The following is an 11249-nucleotide window of genomic DNA, read 5'->3' as shown; positions in this document are numbered from 1 at the left end:
GGTCTTGTTACAGTGGGGATTACTGTAACACGCATATATCAAACCAGGAGTCCCATGGAAAAGAAATATATATGGACAGATAAATTCTTGGTAGATGTTTCAGAGATGTTTATTTCTCCAGCCGCATGGCCCTGCTCAGCCTCGTTCCCACTGGTTGGTTTGTGTTTCCCTGCGCGGGCAGAAGGACCCTCGGGTCCGGTGACTGTGACAGTTCCTCGGCAGAGCCCCGGCCATGCGGCTGGAGAAATAAACATCTCTGAAACATCTAGCAAGAATCTGTCCATATATATTTCTTTTCCACGGGACTCCTGGTTTGATATATGCGTGTTACAGTATCCGCACTGTAACAGTCATTTAGTCTACTTTCTCTTTCAATACAGATTTTTATGCTGTAATGGCTTGAATTATTTCAAATATAAGGTGCTTCTAAAGCCCATGTCAGGGGGTTGGAACTAGATAGAACCTTTCCAATCCAAACCATTCTATGATGCTATTTCATTCTGAACTATTTACTGGTCCCTCACGTAGCCAAACTTCAACTGTTCAGATTTAAGTTCTCTATATTAACTATTACACTAACTTTAAATGGGCTTTATTTTTCTTTTTTTAATTGAGGTGAACTGGAAATGTATCTATTTTGCCTGAATATGGAACACACAAATATTTCAGAACATTCTTTGATGCACCTTGCAGTTAGAGAAAGCCCAGTTTGCATAAACGGAACTTTAGCAAGTCAACAATAGTAGTAGAGCCATAGTCAAATGAAACTGTGGAATAGACCCCGTGCTAATGCATATAAAGAGAGAACTGGAAAACAGCTAGGCTTCCAGCTTCACTGACTCCAGTATGGAACGTGCTTCTTTATACTCTTCAGCTTCTTCCAATTCTTTTTCGTTTTCCTGTAATCAAAAACAACATTTTTGAGTACTCTGAAAATAACTGTTGTGGGATTAAATTTAAGAAGGTAAAAAAACTGCTAGCAAATGTTGCTGCCTGTTCCGAGCTTCCCCTCCCTGAGACAAGCCAGGACTTGCCTCTGTCATGTGCTCTGAAGCCCTTTGTTCCAAACGCGGGCAAAACCAAATGTAACTCAGACTCTTTAGCAGTGTCTCATTGGCCGGTCACCCCGGGTACGCCCCCAGTCCTCCCCTTTCCCCTTCTCCCAATAAAAGAAAGGACCAAGAGGGGGCCCGGCCTCTTTGGCTTGCACCCTTTCTGCGAACATCTTGTCTCTGTTTCTATTTGAAAGCTTCTAATTGCAGGAATTGGCAACCAAAAGCTGTATTTCTCCCTCTTTGCTTCTGCTGGTGGTATCAGCTTTGCAGCTACTATTGCCGCTTTTAGAGCTACTGAAATGCTGGATTGCCCGTGCTACCTCTCTAGGCTGCCCGAGGCTTTCTAAGGCATTGAACTACGAGCCTAGCCAGTAAAAAGCTGTAAGTATACCTCCTCAAGCAAATATGAAGGCTGAGGTACTCAACAATGTTTTTGTCTTACTGGCAGCTTCTTCCCACACCTCTGAAGTGGACAGACTATGAAATAGGGACTGGGAGAGCAAAGTCCCTCCCATTCTAAGTAAAGATTAGGTTTTTTATCTAATCTTTACCTTATCAGGATGACCACCTGAGGAACCTGAATGTACCTAAATCTACAGGACCTGACAAGATGCTTCCCAGATTCCCGGGGGAATTGCCTGATGTAGTTGCCAAGATCCTCTCTATAACATTTGAAAAGTCATGGTAGTCAGGTGAAGTCCTTAAAGAAAACAAAAAGGGAATTGTCATTGTGGACTTCCTGGACCCTCACAACATCCTTCCCTGTAAATTGGAGAGAGATGGATTTGATGGGTCGATAAGGAATTGGCTGGATGGTCACAGCCAGAGAAGTGGTCAATGACTGAATGTTTGGATGGAAACCAGTGACAAGTGGTGTCCCTTGGGTGTCTGTATGGTGACCAGTGTTATTTAATATCTTCATTAATGACATAGAAAGTGAGACCAGTGAATGTGCAGATAAACCAAGCTGAGTAGTGCAGCTGATGCACCTGAAGGATGGGATGCCACCCAGAGGAACATGGACAAGCTTGAGAAGTGGGCCCATGAAAATCTCATGAGGTTTAACAAGGCCAAGTGCAAGGTGCTGCACCTGGGTCAGAGCAACCCTGGTATCAGCACAGGCTGGGGGATGGACAGATCAGAGCAGCCCTGCCCAGAAGGACTTGGGGGTGCTGGTGGCTGAGAGGCTGGACATGACCCAGCCATGGGCACTCACAGCCCAGAGAGCCAAACGTGTCCTGGGCTGCATCCAAAGCAGCGCAGCCAGCAGGGCCAGGGAGGGGATTCTGCCCCTCTGCTCTGCTCTGCTGGGACCCCACCTGCAGTGCTGCATCCAGCTCTGGGGTCCCAGCACAGGAAGGACATGGAGATGTTGGAGCGAGTCCAGAGGTGGTCACGGAGATGATGAGAGGGCTGGAGCACCTCCCCTTTTAGGACAGGCTGAGAGTTGGGTTTGTTCAGCCTGGAGAACAGGCGGCTCTGAGCAGCCCTCACAGCAGCCTTTCAGTACTTAATGGGGGCCTACAAGAAAGGTGGGGACAAACTTTTTAGTAGGGCCTGTTGTGACAGGACAAGGGGTGGTGGCTTTAAACTAGAAGAGGATAGATTCAGACTAGATATAAAGAAGTTTTTTACAGTGAGGGTGATGAAACTATAGGACAGGTTGCCCAGAGAGGTGGTAGGTGCCACATCCATGTAAATATTCACTGTGAGGCTGGATGAGGCTCTAAGCAACCTGATGTAGTTGAAGATGTTCCTGGTCATTGCAAGGGAGTTGGAACAGATGATCTATAAAGGTTCGTTGTAACCCAAACCATTCTATGAAAGAGGAATATAAAACTTTTGAAAACGCACATTCTATGTTACTAAAAGCACAGGTAAATTCTCTTGTCCTGCTTAAGGTCCCAGATAATGGCTGGCATGTGCAAGTAGATACACATACCTTTATTTTATCACGTTAAATATTTAAAACCAAGGTATCAGTAAGAACAAACTTCAGACCAAGAGTCCTCTTAGAAAATTGTCAGTAGACTGACAACTGAAAAACATACTACGGATACAGTAAATTTTAATAAAAGCATTGAAGGTGAGCTAAGCACAGAAAGCAACACATGAAGACTTCCAAATTCTTAACAATAGTAACTGCCCCCATTCCTTGTTTTAAGTTTGCATACTATGAGTCAATAGCATCATTTCTTCATGCCACTGAAATCTAGACTTACTAACTGTTAAGTAAGTAGTTGAATGACAAAAAGACCCTAAATCCTGCCAAGTACTGAGCATTTATTCTGGAAAACAGTAGAGGCAAACTACCTGAGACTAGAACACCTTGACTTTTCCATTAAAAAAGTATTTGCATTTTAGCTATCACTATATCTGGGACTCAATTTAGGCTGTATATTTTTAGTCTCACAATACCATTTATTGTGTACGAACACATGTAGCTGAGTTCTTGATGAGACGTCAGCTTTTAAAATAAGCATGATCATCTCCAAATGTAGTACAGGTTCAGTGAATCTATTTGTACAAAATACTCTTTATTTCTGCAAATATTTGTATCTTTAAAAACATGGCAGTACCGCTCACTTCACTAATAAAACATAAAGAAATAGTCAGCAAAGACTCATCTGACTTGTCCATAGCAGAATAAAGGCAGTAACCAAAGTATTTTGACTATTTCAGTTCCCTACAAGCATATTATATACATTTATACTATCTATAAAACCAAAAGTGGGTGAACTGATTCCTCTGATGATGGAACTAGCACAGGAGTTCTGAGTCCGTTTTCACAGTCTGGTGTAAGCGTATGTCAAAGGTACATTCCATTAAAGGTAACTTCTAACACACACAGTCTTCACATACTGAAGACCAAGTCTGCAAAGACAGTTATCTAAAGCAAAATACTGGTATCTCACAGGATGCTGATCTTTGGACCTACAGAAACAAATTCTTTAATCCAGCTTTAATTTGCTGCAGTTGTTTATCCAAGTGCACCTAGCACTTCTTGATCAGTGGGGTGTGGTGCAATACTCACTAGTAGTTGAGTAAGCTCTGCATGTGCAACTTCTAGTCTGCGCTGGCAGTCTGGAATCATCATTCGTGACTCTTGCAAGATCTCAATCTGTGAAAATTGGAAGTCAAATTAGAATATATTCCAGATAGAAACATTATCTTTTAGGATAAGGCTTTACTCTGAAAAATCAGCAATCTAGTCATTACCTAGGAACTTCAGAACAGTTGCCTATCTTCTGAATAGGCTTCTTTTCTTACAAGATACTCACTTGGCATAACTGCCTAAAACTCTGTTAATTTACAGGACATTTCCATTTACTCTGTGCTTAACTGAATATCAAGTATTAAGTGCAAGACAGTGTTCAGAATAATCTTTCCCTTGGGAAAAAAGTACAGCTTAGTAAGGTTTTCAGCATCTGTTAAAAAGTCTATTTAAAACAAACTTTCTCCTGCTGTCACGAAGCAGCTTCATCCAAAATGGGATCAGCTGGTTATATAAATATCTCCTGCATCTTTTGGGTAATAAAGAAAAAGAGTGTTCAGATAATACCCCATAGAGATAATTACTGCATGAAAAAAGTTATTGAGTTATTGATCACATTGTGTGCAGACTGCAGGAGGCTCTGACTGAAAGACAAAGGTAAAGAAAAATGAAAAGCAAAGACCAGCAGGCTCATATTTTTGATACTTATCATGCATAAAAAGTTATTACATATCCTTGTGCTTCATTTTAGGATAAAGATTATTCTCACCATGCACTTTGAACAAAATTACTTAACTGGCACCCCACTGAATCTGAAAATCCTGCCACCTCCTAAAGAAAACAACATCAGTTTTAAGAAAGGGAACATTTATTTCATGGAGCATTTCTGGATCTGAACACCAAATACTGAGAAGAAAAGATGTGCAGAGTTGTTCAGTGATGTTAAATCTATTTATAAATGAAAATCTGTTATATATTTAAATATGAAACATCTACATTCAGGATAACCTGCAACAGAAAACCTCCCCTTTAAATGGCTTATTTCTGTCATTCCTATGTTGTATTGTCCTGCTAGTATGAGTGCTGCTCTACCAAAAGGTCATTGTAAAAGGTATGTTAAGCTATAGCTAAGAATGTATTTATGTATTCAGGAAGGCTTTATGTAAACAAGACATTATCACCATGTTTTTAAGTGTCACTTAGTCCATTTGGTTTTTGAGAGAAAAAACTTAGTTTCTAATTTTACACTTTCATCGGTCAATGTAACATCCATAGAGTGAGGTGTGCCATAAACCGCATGAGATGATGCCATTTGCTTTATGAAGTAGAATACCTATAGGAGTGAGAATATCCAATAATTACTTCCTTGCACCAGCATTGCTGAAGATTTGTGTGTTGTAAAGCTGGCAGATGGTATGAAATTAGTAACTTACTTGGTATGTGCCACTAGGTAAGTGACTTGGGAAGGCATATAAATCTAAAATCCGTAAGCTGTAGTCCTGCCTGCTCTAAGAAATGAACAAATCTACCCAAATCATTCTATTTGAAACAATACTGACTAATTTCCAAAGGGTTACCCAAGTTTTATTTATATTTGCCTATGGTTATGCAATGATGAATAAAAATCAGAAGGATGATAAATCCTAGAATTATATTCAGTAGGTGCAAACAGCTGGAGACTAGAACAGGAATTTAGTGGAACCATTATCATTTAACTTTGGCATAAACCACTTTTTTTCAAGTAATGCTGATAGTCCCAGACAGACTATTTACCTTTACAAATATACGTAATAAAGCAAAATCAAAAGCTCAAATAATTATATAAGCTTTAGGACTGGACTTTTAAAAGTGTTCGTTCTTCAAATTCTATCAAAATTCTGCCTGACTTTTGGCCAAAACTGTAAGGGTAACAAGCACAATAGCCACTCAAACTACAGTGCCAGCCATCCATCCCTGTGACATGCACTGCAGCTACTCAAATTCCACTGAGGGGACTGGGGCAATTCCAGTTCTAGCTAAGGACTGTTGTTTAACCCCAGTCAGCAACTGAGTACCCTGCAGCAGCTCACTTGCTCCTGCCTGATACGGAGAAGGTAACAGGAAGAAAAGGTAAACTGTGTGGGCTGAGATAAGAACAATTTAATAACTTTAAAAAATGCGGCAATAATAATGAGGGAGGGAGAGATATCAGTTTTATCAGCTTCAAAAAGACAGAAGCAGAGTATGCTGATTTGGGTTTTTTTCCCAGCTGACCCACATCCAACCAAGAGATTTAGAGATACGCAGATCCACAAATAATTTGAAAGCTATGAAAAACAAAAGAAAAAAAACCAAAACCCAAACCAACCCAACCCAACCCAGAAAAACCAAAAATAAAACCAAAAAACCCCCCACCAAACCTCCACAGGGATCTCCTTGCTCTTAGGACAGCCTGATATACTACTGGGTCACAGGGTATAATGGCAGTATTGTTTCATGTGATAAGAGTGGTGCTCGAAACAGAAGAGGTAGGCTAAAAACTGTGACAAATGTAAATGAGTCATATATGTACCAATTATATATACATATATGAATATAAAGTCTAGCTTTCAAATACTGTCACATAATCACTTGCCCAGTTTCTGTTGTACAGATAATCCTAACAGTATGGATCTACTCAAAGATGAGAGTTAAGAAAAGATATGCAGATAATTGTTTGCTAAAACAAGTGCTATGGGTTTGAACTACTTTTCCTCAAAAAGTCTGTAAAACACTTGGAATCCACTAATTACAGCCATATCTGGTGGAAGGACAGGAACCTAAAAGAAAAAAAGCAATCTCTAAGTATCACAAACACCAAAGGTTCCAAAATTTAGTAATCTCACTAAGTAAGAGATTGTAGCATACAAAAAATAATCATGGTAAGGCTATTGGTTGGTTAATTCATATTTGTAACTTAAATCCACACCATTGTAGTACTTCTCACCTCAGCAGTAAACAGGGAGTAGTATCAAGGCACTGGGTCTTGGTAATATCAGTGTGCTTGGCCAGGATGGTGGGGTGGTGTGGTGTGGGGATACAGAGAGTAGAACAGCATAGATGTTGTAGGAAAAAGCTGGGCATAAGGAAGGCAGGAACTCAAAAGGAGATACAGCACTAAGGTGAATTTGGACAGGAAAAAACCCCACAAATACACACAAGAATTGTAGGAAACCCAGCTTTATGATTTCTACTTCCTTTCAGGCCCAAAAGAAGCCTGAGCTATCCACAAATACAGGATACAACAGCCCACTTGCTGTAGGCAAGTTGTCAAATACATTGATCAAAAGACTCCTGAAGGACCTTGAAGGAAAGCTTCAGTAAAAAACTGGAGAACACTGTTTTGTTTCTACAGTGTTTGAGTGCCTGAAGAAATGGCAATGTGTCAACAACAAACCACCTACCACTTCTAGCATGAAAGCTGAAGGAGGAGCTCTTTCCAACCAGGCAGGGTCTCTTCCAACCTGGTGATTCTGTTATTCTGTGAAACTAAGACTTCATTATGACAAAATCTGCAGGGAGGTAGAACTACACTATTTCTTGCTACCCAGAGAAACTATAAGCAGCATTTGCACCTGGTGGGATAAATCAAAAGCATTTTAATATTTGTTATCATAATGAAGTCTTCTTGCACGCTAAAATGGAATCTTCAAATTATAATTTTGGTCAGCACCTACCAGCACTGCAAGGAAACTGTCCTTTTCCTTTTTCTGGTATTGAACCTGCTCCTCATTAAGCAAGTCCTTCTGGACAGTTCAGATGCAGGCTAGCATCGAACAACTGCCAACCACTGCAGATGGTCACTGCCTCAGCTAGACAACACTTGAGTCCACTGGAATCATGAGCTGCCCCACTGCATAAGGAGTTAGGAGAAAAATACTGAGTCACATCCTACTGCTCTTCAAAGGGACTGATCCTTCATTACAGACCAGACATACTCTGAAGAATACATATGCTGTAGAAATGGCACTATTCACCTTAAAGTGAAACTTTCCATATTCACTTTTGTATGTAAAACTGTGTGTTCTGAGTTATAACTAGAAAACTAAATGTGAACAGTAGTACATCAAGAGAAAGTATTGCTTTTAAGCTTTTTAAGAATCCCTCCCGGAACTCTGGATTGATGTGTGTGTGTATATAAATATGTAAATATACACACACACATATATGATTTAGCTAATACCTCAGCTAAACTAATAGTTAAAACTTTTCTCCTAGTCTCAAGTGACTGAATTTGTTCCCATCCCCTAACTGTTACTTTTCATTACCAAAATAAAGACTACACCTGTATTTTAAGTGTTACTCACCCTAGAAAAGAAATTAGAGATTATTAACTCTCAGAGGCAATTCTTAAAATGTGTAACCTCCAGATATTTATCTGAAAAACATCTCAAAGTCTTATCTGTATCCAAAATACTGTTTTGAGCAAACTCGCCTGGTACTATATAACTTTAATTCTCCAAATTTTTAATAACCTAAAATATTAACAACTTCCAGAATGCGAAGTGCACTAAATGAACAAGAAGTGAAGACATCATTGCAAGAACTGATTGCTTTCAAAGTGGATCAGGCAACTTCTGAATGAATCCAAGACTGTTCCTGTGAAGGCTTTTGTCATTGGTCTCTGAAAATACCTTCAAGTAGTATGTAACACTTAATTTCAGCAGAAGTTCCCAGCCATTGCTGGTTTTGACTTCCATGATATCTTGCAGGTCACTGTGGAAATACCATGATGCAGTCAAATAATCTGATGAATGGGCAACACTTAAAATAGGAATTGAATTCATTAGTTCTTGTTAGTACCAGATCTTCAAAAAGGCTACTGTTTGGGAGGATCTTCAAGTCTCAGTCGGGTGAGGCAGAAGACAGCTCCGCTCTATAAATACAAATCTTTATTTGTCTACAAACGCTTTATTTGTATTTCATTCCCATGGCATAATGAAAGCAAGGCAGGACATAGACATATGAACTGAAATACGAATTTACTAAAAAAAGTTGGTTTAGCTTGTTCTAAAAGTGCATTCTCCTATCTTCTGTTAATTTTATATTTGAATTCTCTTTAACCTATTCTTCCATTGTTTAAAAATAAAGACAGGACACCAGAAGGTTATGTTTATGACTATTAAGTGAAAATAATTTTAGTTTACAGTTTTGATTTCTGTGAAGATTTGAGAGAAAGTATCTGGGAAATACCTGGGGGGAAAAAAATTAATCAAAAGGTAACACAGTTAGTTGAAAGAATATAAAGACCACAGTGAAACACAGACATTTCATACTTCTGTAGAGAATAAACACCAATCTCCCAAACCCAAGCCTTCTCCGCATGAGCAGGAAATGCGACATTTTTTCTTCCAAAAGGGTATGTATCAACTGCCTGCAACCACTATCCCTGTGGGAAACCTTCCAAGAAAAAATGTAATGATACTGTAACAGTGACACTAAACCATACTCTTGAGAAGACCAAAGTACAGCATGCTACTTTCCTAATCTATGACTTCACTACAAACTCCAGCAGCTCCGCATCTGCATACCCACTGCTCTCTTTCTCTGAGGTCTGTGATTTTACCGAAAGGATACTGGTGTACTCAAGAGCTGGAATGTTTCCCCTTCATATTAAGTATCAGGCATTCTCACTTTGCTGTAACACTTCCACTTAGCAGCAAGCACTTCATTTACCTATATGCATCCAGACCATGTATTTACTACCGGTTCTTAGTATTTCTGAGAAACAGTTCGTGATGGCTCCACACACAGTTACTGAGTAACAGCCATCCTGACACAAAGTGCTACGTAATCTATCTACCTATCTATCTATCTATCTATCTATCTATCTATCTACTATAATCCCTATAGTTTAACACCTAAAAGAAATTTCTACAGCTGCTTTTTATGACTTCTATAATTGACAGGATTTTAGTCTAGTATTTATATAACAAGAGTCTGGAAAAAAGTACAGGAGATTCCTTGATCTAAAAATTACTGTGATTAAATGAAAACAAATAAGGATTTTTACCTGCTTCTTAATTCCATAATCATCACATGCTTCAGCTTTCATTTTTTCAATCTTTTCTTCTTGCTGTTTTGCTTCTTTTTCATACATAACTTTTTCTTTTGCCAGCCTGCAATTAATAAACAATTGATTGGGTTAATCTGGTTCTATTTCAGTAAAAAGTTACATCAGTGTTAATAGCCCCCACCCAAAAGTTACAGGCCTGGAAGGTAATATGCAGTTTTATAAAAAAAGGCTTTTAACCACTGCAAAAAACCCCTGTATCTAGGAAATGCTGAATTTAGTTTTAATGAATAATGAGAATTTTCTCCACTTATCTTGATGCTGGTTTGGGGGTCATAGACAAAAGTAACAGTTCCATAATTTATATTACAACAATTTTCTTTATTTCCTATCTTTCAAAGGAAAAGGAATCCATGTTTTGATCCTAATAATGAACCCATACCTGGGAGCAGGATGTTTTTTGCTAACAAGCACAGATTCAAGAGTAATGTAAATAAGTTTGAAGGTCAGAGAAATATTAAGCTAGTCTAATATGATGTTCTACAGTAATTATTACACTGCAATCCCATTATCAAACTTTATGTTGCATCTCCCACTTTATTACATATGTTCATTAGGTATATGCTACATTACACAATACCAGATAAGAACCAAAACATCCCTCAGGATATGAAAAATACTGGAACAACTTCTGTCTTCAGCTAGTTCAAGAGCAGAACAAACATTGAGATGCTACCGCAGACCTGAGATCATGCTGAAGAAAATCCTTCCCCAAACAAGAGTTAGAAAAAGATCAGCCTATATAAGATTGTTTGAGAAGAATTTAATATCCAAAAAACCACAACCAGATCCAAGAAGCAAAGAATATATTATACCATGAAAGGAGAATAAATAAAGGTCTAGTAGAGAGCTTCATGACCACATTAGTGCATCAGCGCAAATTAATTCATAATCTGTCACCGTTAAGTGCCCTACTAGAAGCGCTGAGGATGCACAGAATGTTATCAGGGTGACAAGAATCTCTGTGAACTGAAGCTGCCACAAAAGCACCAAAAGCAGCTGTATTGCACAAAAAATTCCATCAAGAATATACTGATAATGCAGCAGCCAGAACTCTCCCTCTTTTTTGTAAGAGTTTACATCAGCAAAACTGGTTTTGCTAAAATAG

General features: G+C 38.9%; 1 protein-coding gene across 1 annotated transcript in view; it reads right to left on the bottom strand.

The window, feature by feature from the left end:
* Positions 1–367: 367 nt before the first annotated feature.
* Positions 368–11249, bottom strand: part of TBCA (tubulin folding cofactor A) — a 25706-nt gene continuing 14824 nt past the window's right edge. The window contains exons 2-4 of the mRNA XM_032096631.1: positions 10082–10187; positions 4090–4176; positions 368–899 (exon numbers count right to left, since the gene is read on the bottom strand). Of these exons, the coding sequence (XP_031952522.1) occupies positions 819–899; positions 4090–4176; positions 10082–10187 (274 nt within the window). The 3' untranslated portion in view covers positions 368–818. The remainder of the gene's footprint in view (positions 900–4089; positions 4177–10081; positions 10188–11249) is intronic.

Source organism: Corvus moneduloides, chromosome Z, assembly GCF_009650955.1.
Source record: "Corvus moneduloides isolate bCorMon1 chromosome Z, bCorMon1.pri, whole genome shotgun sequence".
Lineage (NCBI taxonomy): Eukaryota > Metazoa > Chordata > Aves > Passeriformes > Corvidae > Corvus > Corvus moneduloides.
This window is presented reverse-complemented; position numbering and strand designations above follow the sequence as displayed.